The sequence below is a fragment of the Taudactylus pleione genome, unplaced genomic scaffold (genome assembly GCF_031769625.1).
Source record: "Taudactylus pleione unplaced genomic scaffold, aTauple2 ptg000005l, whole genome shotgun sequence".
Classification (NCBI taxonomy): domain Eukaryota; kingdom Metazoa; phylum Chordata; class Amphibia; order Anura; family Myobatrachidae; genus Taudactylus; species Taudactylus pleione.
This window is the reverse complement of record NW_028284408.1, coordinates 12,267,735-12,291,483: the sequence shown is the minus strand read 5'-3', so window position 1 is coordinate 12,291,483 and position 23,749 is coordinate 12,267,735. Positions and strand designations below refer to the sequence as shown.

Sequence of the window (23,749 nt, the reverse complement as noted above, 5' to 3'; positions counted from 1 at the left end):
GGCTCTCTTGACGTGTACAATGACCCTAAAAAGTTAGGGGATAGGTTACCGTCCCCCACCCCCAAAGGCTTGCATCGGTGGTGAGACACACAGTCCTGGATCCAAAAGTGGCGACCCTTGTCCAGATGCGAGCACTCGGTAGAGAGACGCACTTCCTGGGGTAGAAAGGGTCTATGCCTTGAGGTTCGAACGAGACTTGATCCATTCTTTGAGAATGACCCCTTGAAGGGATGGGTATGAAATCCTGGCTGCCGGGATGCCGCTGGTCAGAATACAGACAGCCAGAATCCCGACACCCATAGGAACAAACAGTAAGTGTTTTCCCAACTCCTACCCTAACCCTCCCAGTGCCTAACCATAACCTCCCCCCCCTAGTGCCTAAGCCTAACACCCCCTCCCTGGTGCCTAAACCTGACCTTTCCCCTAGTGCCTAGACCTAACCCCCCCCCTCCCCGCACCCTAATCCTATCAGTACCCTTAGTGCCTAACCCCCCCCTAAACCAGTGTTGGCTAACCTTGACACTCCAGCTGTTGTGGAACTATATATCCCAGCATGCCCTGCCACAGTTTTAGCATGCCCTAATAGCAAAACTGTAGCAGTGCATGCTGGGTTATGTAGTTCCATAACAGCTGGAGTGTCAAGGTTAGCCAACACTGCCCTAAACACCCCGATACTTACCTTTGGGATGCCGATGGTCGGAATACTGGTACTGGGATCCCGACCTGCAGGATACCGGTATTTAGACGGGATGCTGCCTACATCCCCCTGTTGAAGAGGCCAGGAGTGGAACTGACTGTACTCCATGTCAAACGTTGAGACCAGAGACCCCAGAATCGGCATGCACGAGTGTACAGACACCTGACTGGCCAAGAAAGGCGCAGATTCTGGTTTGTAAGGTTAAGATCCTATCCGGATTGAGGAAGACTCTTTGAGCTCTGGAATCCAACAAGGCTCCCAAGTGGAGCATCTCCTGAGACGGAGTGAACATTGATTTTCGCCTATTGATTATCCATCCGTGTAATTGTAGAAGCTCCACCATTAGATGGATGTGATCTCTGAAAACTGTCGGAGACTGGGCCAGAAGAAGCAAGTCGTCCAAGTAGGGTAACATTCTGATGCACCTGCGGCAAAGATGTGCTGCCATTACTGGCATGACCTTCGTGAACACACGAGGCCCCGTGGACGGACCAAAAGATAACACCTCAAACTGATAATGGCTTGTTTGTACTGCAAACCTGAGGAAGCGTTGGTAACTGGCCCATATAGGGATATGCAAATAGGCATCCTGGATATCCAACGCCATAAAGTCCCCCAGCTCCAAGGCAAGAATGAGGCCTACAGGGACTCCATGCGGAATTTGTGAATCCGGAGGAACTTGTTCAGGTGTTTTAAATGGAGAATGGGTCGAAATGACCCGTCCGGTTTCTGTACCAGAAACAGATTGGCATAAAAGCCTAACGCTCTCTGAGACGGGGGAACAGGGATAATGACCCTTGAGGCCAGGAGAGCGCGAATAGACTCAAGAGCTCCCGACTTTCCCAGCTGTGTGGGAAGGCTGGTGGAAAAGAATCGGGAAAGCAGACGCTGTCGAAATGTGATAGCGTAGCCCTGAGACACGACACCTCTGACCCAAGTGTCTGTTGTGGTCTGTATCCACTATGCCGAAAAGCAAAAAGCCAGCCTCGCACCATGAGGTTCCCATCATGTGGCAGGCTTGTCCGCGGCAGGCTTTAGCCGGACGTCTAGCATACCATGGTTGCTTACCTCAGGATTTGGAGCTTTTGGGATCGAACCCTGGCTTCTGGGAAATGTGACATCTGGCTTTGCCCTGCGGACAAAAGAACGAAAGACTGAAGTCCTAAAGGCCTGGGAGTGGCAACTGACTGAGAAAGCGGATTTAGACGCTGCCGGAGTGGTTACCATCTTGTCCAATTCCAGACCGAACAGAACATCCCAAGAATAGGGAAGGGCTTCCAGAGCCTTCTTGGATTCTGTGTCGGCCCTCCAAGTGCGCAACCAGAGAGCTCCTCTGGCTGCAATTGCAGATACCTTAGAAGTCAAAATCCCTGAATCTATGGCTGCTTAGGAAAGTTAAGAAGTTGCTTCCCTAACATACACAACCAAGGACACCAGGTCTCCCCTGTAAGTGCCTGAGATGAGCCCATCCTCTGAAGTTTGCCTAGCGGCCGACTGCTTTATCCACCCAAGCCGATGCAAGAGCTGGACAAGCCAGAGCAGCCGCATTAAAATAAATGGACTTTTCATGGAAAATTTTACCATGTGCCATCTGCACCAAATGTACCATCTGCTGTGTTGGAGAAAGAGTATTTCTTCCAATTGATGATCCAGCCATGCTTTTGTAGGCAGGCTATGGTCAGCTGAAGATGGCGTTGTAAAACATCTGGAGTTTATGCCAATATCAGAAGTTCATCTAGATATGGTAGTATTCGGACTCCCTGACGCCAGAGATAGGCCGTCATGACTGCCATTATCTTGGTAAATACCCGAGGGGCTGTTGATGGGCTAAAGGGCAGCGCCTGGAACTAGTAATGTTGCTGTAAGACAGCAAACCATATAAATTGTTGGTGGGATGGCGTAAAATGAACATGCAGATATGCATCCTGAATGTCCAGGGAAACCATAAAATCCCCAGGTTGGGTACATGGATAAACCTGTTGAGAGTTTTTACATTTAGAATAGGGCGATGAGACCAATTCGGTTTCTGACCAAACATTGGAATAATAACCCCTTCCTTGTTATAACACAGGAACCGGTATTATATCCCCTGCCTGCAGCAGGGAGTAAATGGCCTCCTGAAGGGCCACTATGACCGCACCTGATGGAGGGATGGTGCAAAAAAAAACAAAACAAAACAACAACTTCTGGGGAGGATGCCTCCGGAAAGTGAGAGCATACCCCTGAGTGACCACTTCTCGGACCCCGGCATCTGTTGTCGTTTGATGCAAGTAATCCGCAAAACTGAAGAAGTCGGGTCCCCCCACCCTGGGATCCCGCAGAAGGAGGCCCACTCCATCAGGCCGAGGGTTTGTAGTCCAGCATAGAAGCTGGATGTCTGGCCGGCCCAGACCTCTTAGTTTGTTGCCTGGTTGTCCTGCGAAGACCAGACTGTCTGGAGGAAGCCTGTCCCTTTGCTCGTCCGTGAGGACGAAAAGAAAACTGCCTAGACTAAAATGTAGCTGAAAATGGCAGACCTGCAGATTTTGAAGCTGGCAGAGTAGCTATTATCTTATCTAAATCTGCTCCAAAAAGTGTTTTTCCATAAAAAGGTAAGGATTCCAGAGGCTTCTTTGATACTGGATGAGCTTGACAGGATCTTAACCAAAGGACCCTGCGCGCCACTACTGAAGCTGCTGATGCTCTAGAAGCTAAAATTCTTGCATCTACTGCCGCTCCTCCCAAATAGGTGGCCGCTTCCCATATGTGGGAGATATACATCCTCTGTTCTCTGGTAGTATCTGGTAGAGAGTCTTCCAATGCCCCCATCCATTCTTCAACAGCTCTGGCTACCCAGGCTCCAGCTATAGCTGGACAAGTAACAGCTCCAGATGATGAAATTATACCCTTAAGACATGTTTTAAGTTTCATTTCTGTAGAATCCTTAAGAGAAAATGCTGAGGGAATAGGCGACGTAGCATTTTTTACTAAGTGCGTCACGTGAGCAATCCACCGTAGGAGGTACCTCCCTCTTAGTACATTCAGAAGCTGGGAAAGGATACAACAATGTCAATATTTACGCACATAAAACAGTTTATCCTGGTTACTCCATGCCTCTTCCATAAGCTCAGTGAGCTGCTCAGATTTAGGAAACTCCGTTTTACCCACCTTCTTGTGCTTAAACACCGGAGCCTTCTTAGTAGGGGCTGGTTCATCATAATGAATATCTAGGATTGATTTAACCACCCTCACCAAAGAGGAAACATCCACTGATGACGGATGGTCCTCCTCACCAGAGCTAGACCCTGGAGAAGAACCCTGCGTATCATCTGATTCTTCGGATGATGCGTCTGAATCCATATGCTGAGCAGAAGATAACTTGCGTTTAGGCGCCTTAGTAACTATCGGTCTGCTTGCAACAGCTGACTGAGCCATACTCTGACTTGAGTGGCGCATCCATCCAGGAAGAATGTAGGAGGTGTAAACATAGCATGCTGTGGACAAGGAGGCATTATGGGAGTAGCCATACGATCCACAAACTTCTTCATAACTTGAGACAAGGAAGACACCCAAGATGGCTCTTGTACAGGGACTGGTATACTGGACTGGTGAGGTGGCTCTTTATAACAGACAGCACACAAACTAATCCTTTATCAAGTCCTGCGAGGTCAAACCCGCTAAGCAGGTTTTACATGAAATCCGCACAGGGGCCTCCCTCTCCTGCTTGCCTTTACGAGGTGGGTAGGAGGAGCGACCCAGAAGAGCAAAAACCATTGAAGGGACTGAGTCTGGGTCAGGGGAGCAGCTGCCGGGGGAGAGCCTACCTCCGTTAAGCTGCATCAACGGCCGGGTACACTGGCCTCGTGGCAGCAGAAGCGTTTGCTGCCGATCCCTGGCGTCAGACGATAAGGCCCCGGCGGTCTTAGTGAGGATGCGGACGCTCTGGGCCCTAACTGCACCAGCTTCTGGTGCGTCTCCTACACCTGAAGCAAGGACTGACGCACACGATTCCCTGTAAGCGAGGAATAGCCTTACCTGACATCTCTGTGCGTCCGGTTGCAGTCCGGGTCCCAGCATCGCTGCTAGCAATACTCAGCCAAGACCCGCCGAAATCACCAGCTCTATTACTGGTGTTGCAGCCCGGCAGAGGAAGATGGAGTCGCAGTATATGCGTCTTAATTCAGACGTTCAGTACTGCCAACCAAAAAACATTAAAAAAAAAAGATAAAATATAAAATAAAAGCTTAGGACTGCCTGAGCAGGCCCCCGTTACAAAAGTGTGTCTGAATCCTGCCGCACCAAACAAACAACTGAAGGCCTGTGAGGACCGGAGGCATCCTGGGAGCTGAATGTTTTAACTTTTTGGTGCCTGGATCTCTCAAACCACATTACATTACATCATTGTATACTGGTGGATCCCTATGGACCCTGGAGAAGAAATAAGGTTTCAACTGAGGTCACAGATAGACTGATAGGGGAAGTAGGAAGACAAATCTTTAACCTTAAGTAAATCCTCTTCCGACAAGTAAGCTCCAGTTAACACAATAACAATATACTAATAAATATGGCAGGAAAAGAAAAACAAAAACAGTAATCCGGAACCCTGATACTAAGACACTAATCAATAGGATTTTTACTATGATGCATGTTGAGTGATGTGGTCTGACCATGAAATACTACCCAAAAAACATCCAACATCATCTCATTTTGGCCGCCTGTTTTCAAGCCAAGCAACAGGATAGAACTGTGTGTAGCTGGCACTGCTGATCTCCCTGTGTGTTCACCTCCCACTACTTTGCCATGTTATGTATAACTTCTCATATGTGGTAATAAATGTAACCCTTCCTTTTCTTTTTGTCACCATCATATGAGCTAACATGTGGAAGGTATATGTGAATACCTCTGAAGTATAAATAAAAAAAAAAAAAAAACGTGCTAAGAAAACTAGAAAACATTTATTTACATCAAAGCACGCACACGAACACACACAAATCAAATTGATTTGTTCTCAAACGTCCAGTATAAAATGTCACTTTTCAAATGAACCCAAGTCCTTTACTGATCATTTAGTCTCTGACGTATGTTTCGGGATCTCACATTATCAAGTTTCCTTTTCTTGAAAACGGTGGCCCCGACTACTGTGTCCCCAAGAGAAGTGATGGTCTTCTCCTTGAACTTCACCTTCGGCTCCTGTGGTAGATCAGGTATCAGGGCAGCAGGGTCATCACAATCTACGTTTGGGAGCTCTAGATCCACATGCTCACTACATGGGAGAGATGGATTACACTGTAAGGAAAATTATGTAGAGGCAATCATTGACCAAATAGATGATGTACGCTGGTAATGTAATGAAGGTAACGTGTATTAACATACCAAATAAGTGCTCAGCGACCAATATACACCAAGGAAATAAGAATATAGAGTTTAGTTCTCTGAAGCTAATTTGCATAAGTAATGTTTTAATTAATAACTAAATGAACTGGGAAAAGGCGAAAAAGTGACTTCTTAAAAACAACCATCCATTTATATTACAAATTACATAACTAGGAGAATAAACCACAATATATCCTCATATTTGGCCAGTACTTAGTTTTGTCACTGCTGTAAAATACATCTTTATATTTGATGAGCAGTGATGTCACTTAACTCATGAAAGTGCAAAGCTGGTGCTAAATTACTACTATACAATTGGCATTTGTAATCATTTATGTAAAGACCATTGACAAGTTTTACCCTGGGACTGCCAGTCTGGGCCGTGATGCACAGAGAAAGGAATTCCAATAGGAAGCTACACCCCTGCCTTTTTGGCAGCCCTACCCGGCTTCTAGGGGCTGCAGCCGATGCAGTCCTTAAAAGCCTGTGTTTGTGCGCATACGCCAGTCCCACTATTGCTGTTGCCGCCTACCAGGTCTATTGCACAGGTGCCCGTGCCCGGCTGGCACTGCCTCCTTTCCAGACTGCAGCATAGCAGCTCCCCTCGTCCAAGAGAGTAGGAGACGCTGCTGGTAAAGACAACTCATACTTTATTTTGGCAAATACTAGCAAGAGCATTTTGCATCTTTTAGGAAATGGAGGCAATGTTTCAGCTGCAATTCAGTACAAATATTGTGCAAAACTAAGAGTTAAATAATAGTTACAGAAACTACTCACTTCCTGATGTGACCAAAAGACAGTAGCCTTTATTAGCTATATATCTCATTTTAGAATCATAGATTAATAAAAAGAAGGTCTATCTTAATGACATCACAATACACCAGTCTTACATCTAATTATTAGTATGACTTCCTCCTATTCTGTCCCTCACATCTCAATCCTGCCCACAACACACTGCCTCACACAATATCATCACACTCAATACAGGTGCTTTGTCCATTCTGATGACCTGTACTCCACAGGTTCTCAAACTTGGCCTTCAGGACCCCAAACAGTGCATGTTTTCCAGGTCTCCTCACAGAATCACAAGCGAAATTATTAGCTCCACCTGTGAATCTTTTAAAATGTGTCAGTGAGTAATGAATACACCTGTGCACCTGCTGGATGACCTGAGAAATGTGAATTGTGTGGGGTCCTGAGGACAGAGTTTGAGAAGCACTGGGTTACTCCTATCAAAACAGAGGATGTCCTTGATGAGCAGAAAATCAAAACTGAATAGAATTGCTGAAGACCCACTGAAGCACACCTTAATGCCGGATCATTTTTTTTTTTAAATACACTTGTGTGCTGACACTGCATAATCCTGCACTGCTTATCAGTAAAGCTGGGTATACACTATATGATATGTTACCTGATCCCGTGGATCGGAGCGACATATCGGATACATAGTCTAATGTGTACCCATGATATGCGTGCTCACGTGGGTCATTAGCAACATCACCCAGCGGACCTACTGCAGGGCTGAAGGGGGATGTCGCTAACAATGTCCTGCTGCCTCCCCCCGTCGGACCCGGCATCTGCAAGTGTGTATGCACTTGCCGCATCCTGGGGTCAGTCGCCGGTGATATCGCGCTGGGTACAAATCGGTTAATGTGTACTCAGCTTAAGTACACACCTGTTCCATCCTCTGTAGTTCTAGTGAGATCTGTAGAGTGTAATTTTCCAATGTACTCACTGAACAAGACCCCCATGTATAGCAGCACAATAGTGCTCACACCTGCCGCACCAATGCAACAGGCTTCTTAATCATTTTACAAAATCGAATACATACTGTGAGAAAATGATTATTCTACATCACCAGACTGCAGGGTGTACATAAAACATGGTACTGGGGTGGGAGGCCAGTAGTGGTTCATTAGTACTTACTACGGGTCTTCCTCATCTCTGATTTCCTCCCATGACCCATATGGATTTGCCGTTCTTGGCTTGGTTGCCTTCTTCTGAGTGGCAGGCTCCGGAGAGGCATCTTTTCCAGCCGTGTCCTCTTCTTTATTGTCAGAATCAGATAAATGGTCACTGTCCGATTTGGTCTCCTGTTTACTCTACAACAGAACAGCAGCTTTCACTTTCAGATAACAAACTACATTCATCAATTCATAAATTGCATGAGGCATATCCGGTACAAAGTGGCCACTGGGTTTTTTTTGTTTGTTTTTTTACTTTAAATCAATCCAATATAATATAGAAAGTAAAAAAAAATGCTGTAAAATGTTATTTCTTTTACATGCATATTGATCTAATGTATATCAAACGTTTTCATGTAAAATGCTCTACCCTGAGATACAAGTAATAGTGGCTGACTGTAAAAGTATTAGACAGTCTGCTGAGAGAATTGCACTTTACAAGCAGATTATAGTTTGAGGTGTCTGACAACATTGCTTTGCACAGATATTTATAGTAAGTGTCAATCCAAAGAAGAAAAAATAAATACATTTAGCACAGAAACACCTTTGTATAAATATCTTGTGGGGTCATCCTCATACGCTGTGACACAATGAGGCTTTGCTTATATTTTAGGGTCCATATACTCCTATGTGTTGAGGTTTTCTGCAAACATAGGCAGCTATTGAGTGTATGTATGCCTATTTATCATGTATCCAACCAAATGACGCATTTCAGAAGACAAGTATGCTGACCTAACCTGTCCACTCATGTGATTGTATTAATGAGGACACGCTTCCATTTGGTGATACGGAGGCCGCGCCCAGAAACTGCAGCAGACTACCAATCACCGACGTCTCATGCCGCTCTGTGCGCGGGATCGCAGACCCGTACTGCACATGCGCAGTATGGGTCATGCATCTGCAATGGCCATCGGAGAGGTGTGCTAACCATCGGGTTATCATGCATCTCTGAATCAGCCCCAATATACCTCTTTGTGGCATTAGTGTAGCCATAGACAACCCCTCTACACATGCAGCACAGCAGGTCTCAGGAGGGACTGATCACTCAGAGTGCAGAGATCAGGGCATAGCGTTCAAAGGGGAATTTCAGTTCTCCTCTTTGCACAGATTTTAACTTTACAATCCAGTGCATGTATTCCAGTATGCTACATCAGTGCCCGGGAGCTTGACATGCAGCAGGATTTCCATTAAAACACTGGGGCAGAGAGCAGTACAGAGTGCAATGCGACCATATCAGAGAAAGCTTATCTGGCTGTTGTTGCATCCCAAGTAACTGTGCCAGTTAAGTGGTTAAGAAAGTTTAGTTTAAAAAAAAAAAACTGAAAAAAATGAAGGATGGTATTGGTAGGTAGTGTTCACATTTTACTGTTCTTGCAGGCAGTGGTCTTACCCTGAAATGGATTTTAGGATTTTGTATAACGGTAGGCGACTGTGTTGCACCCTCTGCTGGCTGGGTTTCTTCAGGTGTGGCCTCGGTGTCTAATTCTGAGGGCTCTGTCTCTTTCTCAACATTTACAGAGGTATCTTCTGTGTCTGCAGAGTCTTTTTTCTCATCACTAGGGGGCAGACTGGAATCAAAGTCCTCCGGTTTCTCCCACTTGGATTCTGCAGATTAAACCCTTATGAATGACTGAATCTCAGGCAGCAGATAGACAATAAGGGTAAGCAGCACTCACCTCCTGTTTTAGAATTGTAGTAGTATGTGTAACCCTCTTCAGAGACACTTTCCACCCACACAGAACTGGTTCCTTGCTGAGATCACACAATGACACAAGATCTATGCATGGCAGTTCACATAACTTACATTGCATTATTATTACTATGTTTATTTTAACTAAAGTTCAAGGTCTCTAAAATACTGGTCATATTTTGTGTTATTTATTGCGCATTTAAAGCAAAGTGTAGACTACTCCGTGGAGGAGACATATATGCACCTTAATTACAGATTTTTTGTACAGTGCTGTATAATATGGTTGGCACTATGAAAAGAAACACTAGAAATAATGTGAAAACACTATTCACATGACCTATGTTTTATCCGGAGGAATATCGTGAGGCTCCTGCACCACCATTGCTTAGCAAGGTTACATCTGAAACTCTTTGAACTACAACTTTAATTTGAAATTGTTTCATGCATTTATTTCAGCCAATTACACTTATGGATACTATGAGTTTACATTTAGGGAATAAAAACAAGCATTAAAAATATAGTCATGTATACCATAGCAGGGCCTCTGAGTGCACAGCTGAGTGTGAGAGTCCACCATTAGATCACCAGTTTGCAATGACTGTTCCTCTTCAAGGATTTATAATCTGGACCAGTGGCGGCTTCTACCTTTAGATTTGTGGAGGGCTGAATGGGATTCTTAATGACGACGTCACCCGGGCTGACGTTGGAATTTGGCCGCCGCCAGCATGCCCAGCATATTTTGCACATGCGCAGATGTACTAAAACAGCATAGTTGCAGCCCCTAGAAGCAACGCAAGCCTGTTGGTTATCAGTGTGGGCTTCCGGCTGGAAGCTCTTCATTCTAATCGCGCAGCATACTAGCAGTTCCAGGAGGAGGAGTTTCATCCCTTTGGGACCTGAGTCTGGTGTGAGATTAGCACTAAGAGCTTCCAAAAGGACAAAGCCACTACTTCTATATCTATATGATAATCAGCTGCAGGGACTAGGACCATCTAATACACTACTATCAATTAGCGAATGCAAGAACTGGGGCTCACTGGGGGCGGTGATGGATGTTACCCAGGGGTCAGGACTTGTTAGGAAGAACGAGAACTTCTGAGAAAGTCCTATATTGTATAATGACTCAGATAAGTACTTCAGCTTCTTGGCAAAAATGGAAGATGGGACAGTCACTTCAACAAAGGCCAATGAGTGTGGACTCTCGTCTGCACAGCTGAAGAGGTACCCCATTTTGCAATGGGTTAACACTGCAGGGCTTCTAAGTGCTACAGAACAGTTTAAATATATTACAAACTGTATTCAAACATTAATTCGTTTATCCCCAACTCCAATCCTAAGGTTCCCATAGTGGTGCATGTTTTCCAGGTCTCCTGACAGAATTACAAGTAAAATAAATAGTACTAGCTGTTGATATTACAAAATTTCAGTGAGTATTAAATACACATGTGCTCCAGCACAGAGTATGGAAAACATGTCCTGTTAGGGTTTGCTAAGGGCTGGTGTTGGGAAACACTGCATTAAAAGGTTTCCTATAAAAGGTTTTATAACCAGAATTGCTGTGTGTGACTAGTCAGAAGATTACCGCTTCAGCCTCGTCTGTGGTCTCTAGGAGTCCCTCTGGCTTCTCCCACCGAGACTCTGGAAGAGAAAACTATATTATTACTGAAATGTTGTGTATTCCCGTACTAACGCAACACACAAATTTCAAGATATTTCATTACATTTTCTATCTCTTAGCCTGAGGGAAGTAATAGAGAGTGCCTAGTTGTTCTGTATTAGGCTCTACACATTGTCTCCCTCTGTGTCAAGACAAAGCAAGCAGAGCCTCTTCTATTGGGGTGACTCTAGTAAATTTTACACATGCTTTAAAGGGCTGGGTATGAGATCCCGGCTGTCGGGATGCCGCTGGTCAGAATACAGACAGCGGCATCCCGACAGCCAGAATCCCGACACCCATAGGCAAGTATGCTAGCACTTACCCTAACCTCCCACCCCAGTGCCTAAGCCGAACCTCCCCCACCCTGCACCCTAAACCTAATCTCCCCCTCCCCGAACCCTAAACCTAACCCTCTTCTAACTGCCGATACTTACCCGACGCTGTCAGGATTTCGGCACCGGTATTTAGACCACCGGCATCCACCACGCCAGGATGCAGACTACATCCGGCTTTAAATGTTACTCTAAATTACTGTCTGGACAGTCTGGGGCAGACTCCTTTTGCTAGTCTTGCGATCCTGAGGTCTGTACGCCATATTTATCCACAGGTGGTAGTGCTGACCTGGCTGAACCTGCCTGGGCAAAGGTTTTAACCAAGACCAAGATTAAAATCACCAAGCTGCTAAGTCACCCTTTGGCGTTAACGGAGGAAAAGACCTCTTCAGTTTCCTTCTCATTTGCTCCAGTATAGAAACTGAAAAAGTGTGTACACCTCGAGTCAGCCTTGTGCACATGGGCTCAGACTTCAGCCTAGTCTGTTAAAGATTTAACTACATTTTCATAATCTTTCAGAGGTTTTAAGGGAATGGGGAATGAAAAAAGGGTGAAGCACCATAACTGAGCTCTGGTCCAAAACTGGGAAGATTTGGAAATTGACCTTTCTTCTCAGGAGAAAGTTTAAAAGGCAGGGGATTCTTAATCTTTATATGTTTCAGAGGATTACTTACTCCTTTCAGACATAAGACCCAGGAAATACTTGGGTACTTCCCGGGTCTATCAACCCTGCAAATTCCCAGTTATTAGTCTGAGACCTCCATTCACACTACACCAAACACCCAGAAAATTCCAGGGTCAGATACATTCACACTAAACCCGGGTTTGCCTTGGAATTTGGGGCCTGATTCAGACCCACTCGCGTGCGGCTGTCCGCTCGCAAGTGGGTCGATGGTGTGCACTGCGCTTGCGCACGACGGCGGGAGCTCCGTCGTGCGCATGCGCCAGACGCGACGAGCGAAGGACTTTCCTTCGCTCGTTGTGTCTGATCAAAGAGGGCGTGCTGTCGATGTTGATTGACAGCACGCCCCCTTTGGTGGGCGTGCCGGGGGCGTGCCTCCCAGACGGGGGCGTTCCCAAGGGAACGCCTACCGTCAGAAGCCGGCCCACTGACATCACTAGTGATGTCAGTGGGAGTGATTTTGGCTCTGATAGAGCCAAAATCACTCCGTGCCTTGCATTTGAGAAACTCAACCGCAGGCTCCGGCTCGCAGTGGCGATGGTCAAGACCATCGCGCCCATCAACCTGCACGCTCGTATAGGCTGTGGGTGGTGACCCACAGCTATACGAGCGTCCAGGACGACGCTCCATAATTATTGAGGACGGCCCTCATTCAGAGCGTGCGCTCTGCTCAGAGCGTCCGGCTCTGAATGAGGGCCTTAGTGTGGATTTAAAGGGAATACTTTTTTTTTTTCACAGTAATGACATAATATAAATTAGCATTTTTAGAGTAAAGGCCAAAGTTTGTTTGTTCCCAATGTTTTTTTATTGAAAACCAAAACATTTTTACATTACAATATAAGAAAATTAAGAATATAGCCTCTAGAAAGTTTCGGTCTATACAAAAGACAAAAGTTTCACATAAAAAGTTAAACATAAAATACACACTTAAATTTGTTTGCTCCCCAGTAATGTGGTCCGGGTGCCTGCAACTGATGTCATCTGCAGGTGCACAGTACAGCCAATGAAAAAGTTTTCTTAAAACCGGCTCTAAAAACCTGGGCTGGATGCATTCACACTAGAGGCTACCCAAGCTGCACCCAGGAAAAACCTTGGTATAGAGCAGGGTCATCGACTCGGTCGTTTCTGTTCACACATAGCAAAAACCCTTGTTGATGCACGTGCACGGCCAAAAACACGGGTTTTTGCTGTATGTCTGAAAGGGGTAATATTGAGGGCTGTGTGCCATACCCTTAACATTTATGTAATGGAGTAACCATTATCTCCAGAAAGCTACTTGTTTTAGCTCTTCACTGTGGAGGATGTGTGGGGGTCGTCCTCGCATATGTGCCCACAGTGCAAACGACGAGCCCTACTTATTCTTTACAGCAGTGGGTAAAGCGCCCCCACCCCCAGTCTAGATGACTGATGGAGGTTCCCTATAGTCACTATTGGCGCACGGTTATAAAAATTTTTTAAAAAGATGAATGAAAATGGTGTGACTTTAGTTCCTCTATCTGCCCCACCATATACTCCAGAAAGATGGGAATACCATCTATTGGAAAAAGGGGATTTCCTGTGACGGGGCAGGCATTCTCTTCAGGAGCCAGAAGTTCAGTTCTACTACAGACACCTGGTGGAGGGTACTCAGAGATTGACAGTTCTAGAAGGATGCGCACAAAGAGAACTCCAATATGCGTTTTGTTTTAACCACAGGTCTCCAAATAGACAGAAGGTCTTGACAAGCCACACTTGGGCCCGTATTCAATTGCCGGCTAAAAGTCCGATTCAGCAGAAAAGTATCGCGGATGACGTCATTTCGCCAGGCGGAAAAGTATTGCTGTATTCATTTGCAAAGACTTTTCGCGTATGCGGAAAGTCAATGCAATGTAATAGGCTAAAAAGATTTGCCTATAAATAGCAGGTGGAAAAAAGTGCAGAATTGCAGTTTTGGGGTGCATACTTCGGGGAACCCCCCTGCACTGTTGGGACAGTACCCCAAAGATAACCTGTCAAAATATAAAAAAAAAATACTTTAGAACACCCCGAAAATACTTTCATTTTGGGGGTGAAAAAGTTCAAAGTTGGGGGACAAACTTAAAAACTAGCGAAATAGACTTCTGGGGGGGTTCCCCAAGTATGGGGCAGGTGTATTTTGGATTAGAGGTGCTTACAGCAGGTGGATTTTGTACGTCATTTAAATCTTCACTTTAGCAACTTAAAAATATGCTAGCCCCCATTTTCTAGTACCCCAAATTTGTTGGGAATACTTATTTTCACGAAAAAAATACTGTACTGCTTAATGCTATTCTTCACCACTTCTGTTAAGTTGTGTCAATTGGTGCCAATTAGTGCATTAAGTACCCCAAATTGCTTCATTAGGGCTAATCGGGGGCATCTATAGTGATCCCCAATGTTAGTGCATCTTTTGGGGGGTGTCAGGCTGAGTTCCCCATTTTTGACAGGACTTTGCCTGTTTCAGTTTCGCCGGGTGCCGTTTTCGCGTCCTAATTGAATACGGCGAATAGCAGGAGCGCGCCTGATACTTTTCCGCATGCAAAACACGCGATGTAGGCGAAAAGTCTGCCATGCGAAAAAGTATCGCGGGTGCAAAACTAATTGAATACGGCTCTTAATCTTTAATGTTCTCAAGAGTAGTTATTCCAGTTCCAGAGTGTCATAAAAGGATGAATACCAAACCTAGATGTTCTGTCTAAATTTGAATTTCATAGACCTGCACGTACATCTTCAAGTTCATATCGGTTTCTGGTGTCAGACATCAAGGACACATTTACATACTCTAATTTGACAAAGTCACCGATGCCTTCTCAGGTTTGCAGTACGATAACTGCAGTTCTATCAGTAGTGACTGTGTCTTTACAACACTCATGGCAACAATGGCTGGTAACTTGAGAGTCAGAAGGATCACAGGCACTCATTCATACACAGATGCCTATCCAGATATAAGTTTCACAGATGGCTCATTAATTATCAAAATTCAGTCTAGTTCTCTCGCTACAAATTATTTTCTTAAGGCGCATATACACTTACACGATAAATTGGACAATTTGAACGCTAACTATATCGTTCATCGTCCAATTTATCGTGTAGTTTAAATGCCGTCAACGACCAGCGATGCGCATTTCCGCTGGTCGTTGACTATATCCATCATCGGCCGTACTTGCAGGGCAACCTGAGGATATTGTCAGGGTCTGCAAGTACGGGAATGAGGGAGGGTGACGTCACTGAACGATATAGTTATTGATACCATTCAGTGTGGGTGCTCAATGTCGTTAAAGACATTGAGCACACCACTGCAGGAGATACACTACACGATATTGCTCATGGAGCGAATTGTGTAGTGGATAGGCCTTGATTTCAACAGTGTTTCAACCAAAAATCAAGATTCTGGCTTTGCAAAGACATGTCAGGTCTCTACTGGCTCTTAAATGGATTTCCATCATAACAGGAAGGTCCTATGACAGCTCTCCTTTGAGTTGTTTAGTTCATCTAAGGGTTGGGGAACCACAGGCCCGGGGGCCTTATAAGGCCCGCAGGACCATTTGGTCTGGCCCTCTGAGGTTTTTTCTGCTATCCTCATTTGGCTAGCAGGGTGCCTAGAATGACACCCTGTAGCCAGAATCTATGCAGCAGTGCTGCCTGGAACATCCTTAGGACACTTCAGACAGTCAGACTGCTGTCCTTACAGCTCCCGGAACATCCTCAGGATGTCTCGGGCATTAATGTAATCACCAGCGATTTGTCACGTCACATGGAGGAGGCGTGGCCTGCACCGGGCCCGCGAATAATATTATATATAATCAAAATGGCCCTCGGCAAAAAAAAGGTCCCCCACCCCTGATCTAAGGGCATAATTATCTCACATCTGGTAGGTCAGAATTGTCAATCTCAATAGAGGAGGTCAATTTACTTGGACAATTGCAACAATAGATGCCATGGGAGGGGAGGACGAACGAGGGTTTGGTCATGACGAGAATCTAAGTTACCAAGCAATGTCCTGGAACTCACAACTGTATTAAATGCTCTTGTAAAAGTTTGGATTCTAGCAAGAAGAAAACCAATAAAGATTCAAAATCAGACTATGCCACAGCAGTAGCACACATTGATCATTAGGGAGGAACCAAGAGCTCTCATGCTAGGAAAGAAATCAAATTAATCATCTGCTGTGTGGAACTCAACATTCTAGCAATCTCAGCAGTGTTTATCCTGAGGACAGGAAAGTGGAGGTTTAATGGCATAGGTACTTCACACATTTAAGCAGTTTGAGTCTGCTGAGCCTAAATTAATCACATAGAAAACCACCATTCTTCAATTTCCATGCAGGAAGAGTTTCTGAGTTAAGGGCTCTTTCTTTTAGATCCCATTATATTGTTTTTCATGACAGAGCGGTTATTTGAATGAAGCCTTGATGAAGTATCTATATTTAATTTAAATCGAGATACATTCAGACTTATGCTGGGTACACAATGGGCGATATATAGCGAACGCGTTGGCGGGTGTGTACCCCAGATAGGTCTGTGATCGACGTCGTTCACCTACATATTTTGTTGACTGTGCAGCACAGCCGATGGCCGATATATCTGCAGCTGTATCAGCGCATCTGGCTATGTGTACGGGTGGTACGCTGACCGCTAGTACACTTGCTGCAGGGACTGGTCGGGCAAATTCAAATGCTCGCCCAGCTGTGACGTTAGGAAGAAGCTCTGCGCTACCAAGGCACATGGAGCTCCTGCGTAATGTGTGGCGTGACTTGTAGCGCATGGAGATGTATGTGGACACATCTGTAGATGTATAACTGATAGACTCACAGCCAGGGGATAAAGAGGATGATAATATCACATTTCTTGAGAGACGGACGGACGGAGAGGGGGAGGGGGAGGGGGAGGGGGAGGGAGAGGGAGAGGGAGAGGGAGAGAATATATATATATATTTATTATATACACACACACACACGCATACACCAGCATCTTCCACAGCACTAATTTGGATATTAAAAAAACAGACCAAGAGGGCCTGCTGCAAGCTCACAATCTAGAGAAGAATTGGAGTTTGGTATATGAAGTTAAGATTGCATATTTGTCATTCAGAAACATTCTTGGTGGAAATACATGATCCAGTCACAGGACAAAGCTGGTTTGGGGCCAGTAGGTTTCTTGCGCCACACACACACACACACACACACACACACACTTACACACTTACACACTTACACACTTTTAATTGGATCGTCAAATTTAAATATACGGTACCTCCTGTTAATAAGTTGTAGTAATATGGGTATCCTTCTGCAGACTTTCCTTTTGTCCACTGCTTTGCAGCATGATGTTTTTCTAGGGCTTCTATTTCATTCCTTTTCTTCTCATCACGGTGCCTCCTCTCTTCAATGGTTGGACCCACTAGAGCTGGAGGGACTACAGAAAATGTTTTCTTTATTTGTAGTTCTATATATATACACCGCACACATATTCCACAGCACTTTACAGAGAATAGTCATTCATGTCAGTCCCTACCCCAGTAGTTTACAATCTGTATTCCATATTACACTACTCTAGGGTTAATTTGTTATCAGAATCCATTAAGAATTTTGGATTGTGGGAGGAAACCAGAGTACCCGGAAAGAACCCATGCCAGCGTGTGAAGAAGATCTTCGATCTGTTACACATAGTGCCTTGGTGGGAACTGAATTCAGGTCCCAAATGCTGTAAAGCAACAAGCTGTTGCAACGGTGCAAAACAGGTTTTTCCCTTTAACCCATACTGTGCCTGGCCGGGAGTGTGAACAGAGGCAGAACACGCACTTAGGTGTTGATTACAGTTTTACTATTGTAGGATCCATACCAGCAAACAAAGGAACAGTTTAGTAGCTTATGCTGCACAAATGTCCTTCTCAATGTACCTACAGAAGGTCTAAAACCATAGTGTTATGACATTCCTAGTACCTGGCTTTGTGCCTTCCAGCCTCTTCAGATCTTCCTCATAGGCCTTTAGTGCGGCTTCTTCCATCGCAGCAAACTCCTTTGACTTCTTTTCATCCTCTTTTGCCTTGGCCACACTTTTCTGCCTGATCTATAAGGAGAGATTTGTACACAAATGTAGTACACTGCCAAAGTTGTGCTATACCGCTGTTATATGTGGACAAACACTGCAAACAGTCCTTGTGTCATGCAACCTCAGCAATAGGTGAACCTCATGCCTAGAAAGAAGCTACTGAAATGAAAATATGAATTACTAAACAAAAGAAAATGAATATCACTATCTCAGACCAATATATGTTCATGGCATTTTTGCTATCAGACACTGTCTAATAGTACATCTGTCCCACATAAAAATTATATTGGTATCTTTAGAACATGAAAATATGCATTTACCTAAATAACTAACTTGTGTAATTCTAAATATGCATTCTCAAACAATTGGTCTTAGACTGTATACCACGAAGGATTGTAAGATGCAGATTAAAAAAAATGACTGAAAATGTATGTATGACATATGAATTTGTTATTGTATTCAGATTATAGAATGTAAAGTTATTGTTATTGTATTTTGTATTTGTAAAGGAGCACTGCATGTAGCTACTTTGGACATAAAAAACTTAGACCGGTAGCCAAAGGGCAGCACTAAAGTAGCGCTGCTAATGGATTGTTGCGGGGCTATCAAATTAGGCCAGAAACGCCGCCGGAAGCCGGCACTTAATGTGGGTTTTTTTTTCGGGACCTGATGTGTCCCCAAAAAACGGGGATTCTTCGCCGATGATCCCAGTTTTCCCCAATGTTTTTTTTTCCTCATATCCTATTTCTTTGGACTCAAAAATAGGATATTTTGGGGGTGAAAACACATAGGATCAGTGATAAACTCACAGACCTATGTATTCTCGCCCTTGCGGGGTTGAAAAAAATTGCACTTTTCACCCCTGAAATAATATTGAGGCTAATTGGGTACCTGCCTTAACCAGCATTTCAGAGTTTATGGCTTTAAGGCTTAGTATTGGTTCTAGAGAAAATATTAAGGGGGAATTCAATTAGATGCGATAAGTTTTTGTTCTAAGGTTGGTAAAGTTTTCGCACACTTCTGGTGTTTTGGTGCAATATTTTTGCATTTTTTGTCTATGCGCGCTCCCGTGTTTTGCACTATCCTACTATAAAAAAAATGCGATAAAATAGTTGCACGAAAACGGTCGGATCCTGCGAAAAAGTACAGTACATTTTGGGGAAATCTCTCTGCACCCTATAAAAAAGGCTAACTAACATAGGAAATCATTTTAGAAGTGTATTAGTGGCCCTAACAAAAGTATTCGGTGTTCTTAAATTATGTCAAATGGCTGTTATATGCATATTTGTATAACATTGCAAAAATTATAAAAAGCTATTTTGCAAATATATTTTGAGTCCAAAAAGTGCGCTTTTAAAAGAAATGCAAAAATACACCAGGTGCAGCCATCTGAAATGTTTAAAACACATGTCCCATCCATACAGCCCTCCAAAATACCAATCCCAGTACTTTAAACCCATTTTCCAACACTTTTTTTTGTCCCCAAAAAGAACGTAAATCATTGGCCAAATGAAGCCAATGAAAAATATTTTTTGCCTAATTTGTCATGGGGGAGAGGTTCAAGGGGTTCTGAACCAAGTCCCCACATTTTTAGCCAAAACTAGGGATTTTGCACAAGTTTTCACCTGCTCTGAGATGGTGAAAACTTTTAGAGGGGTATTCAATATGGGAACGAAAAGTCCGTGCTGGACTTTTCGCTCCACATCAGAGATTTTCCTGGGATAAAGTATCGGCGCGCGCCCGCTTTATCCCCGTATTAAATTTAAAAGCTACGAAAACGGGACCCGGCGAAGTAGGATCGGCGAAAAAAAACAAAATTTACCTGGAATAAATTGTAGGACCCCCCTAAAGCTGTAAAAACATGGGGGATTACTATGGGTACCCCCGTTTTAGCCTGCAAATGAAAGTCGGGGTTTTAAATAGCCGCGGCAGGTGGTTTTTTCCCCGACATTGAAGAAGTGTTGCAGAAGAGCACTTAGATTTTTTTTTTGTTTTTTTTAAATGGTCCCATCAAATTTGGGGTACATGAAAATGGGTACTAGCATATTTTTAAGTCCCTAAAGTCTTTATTTAAAAATTCTGCAAATATGCACCTGCCGCTAATAGCCTATTCTAGAATACACCTGCCGCATATTTGCAGAATAGCCCTGAACCTATTTCCCTATTTTTAAACACTTTTTTCCCATTTTTTTTTTCACCCCAAATTTTAAATAATTTTTTTGGGGGTCCCTATTTTTTTTTGAAACTTTTTTTTGACACAGTTTATTTTAAAATGTCATTCCCAGGGATGCAGGCTATTTTTTTTTAAGCCTGCACCCCTAAACCCCAATTCTGCACTTTTTTTCGCCACCTATTCAGTGGTGAAAAAAGTTATCCCCGTTTTTTTTCAAAGACTTTTCGAACCTGCGAAAAAGGTCTTTGAAATTGAATACGGGGATAATTGAAAACGGCGAAAATGACGTCATAAGCGATAATTTATCGCCGATTCCGACCTTTTCGCTCCATATTGAATACCCGTTAGTCTTTTGTTGTCTATGGAGAATTCGCATGTGTGAAAACTGCGACAACACAGGATTGCAGGATAAGTATTTTTTTGTTCGCAAAGTTCGCACATGTGAAAAATGTTTGCAAAACCACGGCTTTTTAGTGGCTAATTGAATCTGGCCCTATAATTTTTTTTTTTTTAATCCAAATATACAATACAATAAATAATATGCCCTGGCAACATGAATTATGAAATAGTCTTCTACTAGGAGACAAAGTTACTGAAGTATTGTACAATAGTGCAGGTAATTTACCTCGCTGATTTTTTTGGTGACATTTTCTTTGTGGTTTTTCCCCCTCTCATGGAATTCAATACTCTAGAAAAATAAAATTATGTATTAGTAAGTTAAGAAATAGCAACACTTGAATTCAAACATCGATTTACTTTCACCCTGGACCATGCAAGATTGCCGGTACACATTACATGTAGCGAACGATGGAACAATACCTCATTCTGTCCTTCATTACACTGCACAGCCCAGCATAAGATACTGTGATTGGCCGCGCAGCACGGCCAATAACACGATATTGCATGCGACCTGCGGGAGTGCGCAGTTGTGGCTACACATTAGACAATGTGCCCAATATATTGTTCTGATCCGCCTCAAAACAATATATTGTTTAATGTGTACCCAGCCTATGGTGGATGTAATTACAGATGTGTACTTAACTTTGCTCCCAGTGCGACACATTCAGAGTTGCGCAAGATGGTGTGCTCTATTAATGACTCCTTCTTGCGAGTGTATTTTTTCACAAGTGTGCTATACATGACATTGCACTGTCAGCTGCTGTAATTTCTCACAATAATTGGAAAAGTAGCAGAATATTAGTGAAAAAGTGTTAAGACTAATCAGCCTTGCTGTCTATACATAAGACTGAGTAAAAAAACTGGAAAATCATATCTTACATTGTTGTTTGTCACAGATTACTGTATTATATGTACAACATAATATTCCATGTTTAGCCTCATTATTAGTCTTAAGGGTAGACGGCAATACTGATCAACGTTCTTTACTATTTTTCGCACCTTAAAGTGCTGTGTTTTCTTGCATACCTAATATAGACAAATAGGAATGATATGAGAGAACTCGCACATCATGAATGGCGGGATAACACGGCACACCACTGTATCTGTATCTGTGGAGTGAGATACAGGTCTCTGGCACAATTTTAGGAAAGCTTAGTAAGGTCTCTCTGCAAACTCTTTCAAAGAATATAACACACCACTCATAGTAAGTGATGGTAGTTCAATAAAATAAAACAGTTGCTTTTGAGAGCGGGTTATATGTTATGTAAGAAAATGATTGTGATTACATGAAATGTTTAAAGTATGTGTTAAAACTCTGCCGAAATAAAATTTATTACTAAATGAAGGGCTGTTTTTTTGTAGTGAGTGAAAAGAAACAATTATAGCACAAACCCAGACTGACAGAAATTGTAATGTTATTCGGGAAAAAAAACAAAGAAAAATGTGTAAAATTCATAGCTGTATGTATAAAAAAGGATGGTATGTTACCGACATGGGGCCTGATTTAGAGTTGTACACAATCTAGATGGTTTGCCTGCAATTCTGATAGTGGGCGATTGTCACATGCGCAGTACAGATTCTGCGCATGTGCCTATCAGTACATGCGGACGCATGATTGACAGGCTGCTGTTTGGGGGGCGAAGTCAGGCAGTGTCAGCCCCGTTTTATGGCCGTGCTGAAGCCAGTGGCTTTTAGCATCACTGCTAAAACGACGCAGCAGCGATGCCAAAAACATACAACCCTGAATCAGGACCATTACGCACATTAATCATTGTTTGGTCCTGTGAAGCACTTTTTTTATTCCAATGCTTGAGCCAGCATGTCCACGTGATCACTAAAGTATCTGTAATAAAATGGTGGCTGTCAAATCAAAACCAAGAAGAATGGAAACAATAGCTCCATTTCATGTACAGAAAGAGCAGAGGTACAGCCGAGAAGTGTAGCAATGGATTCACTTTGGCCAACAATCTGTTGTGGCAGATAGAATTCCAAAAATAGAGACATTTGCCATATCTGTCTGTGATGCTTCAGAGTGTGCATGCAATGCTATAGGCAAACTATGGGCCTGATCAGAAATGGACACAATGGTGTGTGTGTGTGTGTGTGTGTGTGTGTGTGTGTGTGTGTGTGTGTGTGTGTGTGTGTGTGTGTGTGTGTGTGTGTGTGTGTGTGTGTGTGTGTGTGTGTGTGTGTGTGTGTGTGTGTGTGTGTGTGAGACAGGTAGTCAGTTTATGGGGGAGGTAAGGTTGGGTGGTTATAGAAATGCAGCTCTGTCTGACCATTTAAGCACTGTTTTCATGATGTGCATAAATTAGCCACTGTTCGCTTGCTCACAGCAGGAGATTCCTCTGTGTGTGTGAACACCCGCTATGTCTGCAATAGCTGAGACTTACTCAGAAGGCTGAGGGCTGCCTGATCTGCCTTCGATGTTTCCAGTTCTGTGTGTGAGCATCGGATGTGAGATGCTGTCAGTGGACGTCTCCAAGGTATAGAAGTACTATCAGATTCTATGATACTTTCTAAGGAAGTTGGAACATTAACTGTGCCATGCATTGAGTAAAAGCATCTAGTCAGATGCTGCACAATGGCCCGAAAGACCCTGGTTCAAGGCTCTCATGTGGTAAGTATCATTCCCCAAGGTACCTATCTGAGGGGCAGACCCTACTCAGCTTCCTTGGGAAGTGTGATTAAATGCTTAAGCTCCAGACAGGAGAAAAGGATCTAATCTAGCAACTTCCGTTCCTCTGCCTCCGATG

At 43.8% G+C, this 23,749-nt stretch overlaps 1 protein-coding gene across 1 annotated transcript in view; it reads right to left on the bottom strand.

Annotated features, from left to right (window-relative positions):
* Positions 1 to 5,612: 5,612 nt before the first annotated feature.
* Positions 5,613 to 23,749, bottom strand: part of WBP4 (WW domain binding protein 4) — a 30,026-nt gene continuing 11,889 nt past the window's right edge. Inside the window, exons 4-11 of the mRNA XM_088482182.1 lie at positions 21,220 to 21,282; positions 18,313 to 18,439; positions 17,624 to 17,785; positions 11,286 to 11,341; positions 9,690 to 9,765; positions 9,404 to 9,618; positions 7,976 to 8,151; positions 5,613 to 5,939 (exon numbers count right to left, since the gene is read on the bottom strand). Of these exons, the coding sequence (XP_088338308.1) occupies positions 5,732 to 5,939; positions 7,976 to 8,151; positions 9,404 to 9,618; positions 9,690 to 9,765; positions 11,286 to 11,341; positions 17,624 to 17,785; positions 18,313 to 18,439; positions 21,220 to 21,282 (1,083 nt within the window). The 3' untranslated portion in view covers positions 5,613 to 5,731. The remainder of the gene's footprint in view (positions 5,940 to 7,975; positions 8,152 to 9,403; positions 9,619 to 9,689; positions 9,766 to 11,285; positions 11,342 to 17,623; positions 17,786 to 18,312; positions 18,440 to 21,219; positions 21,283 to 23,749) is intronic.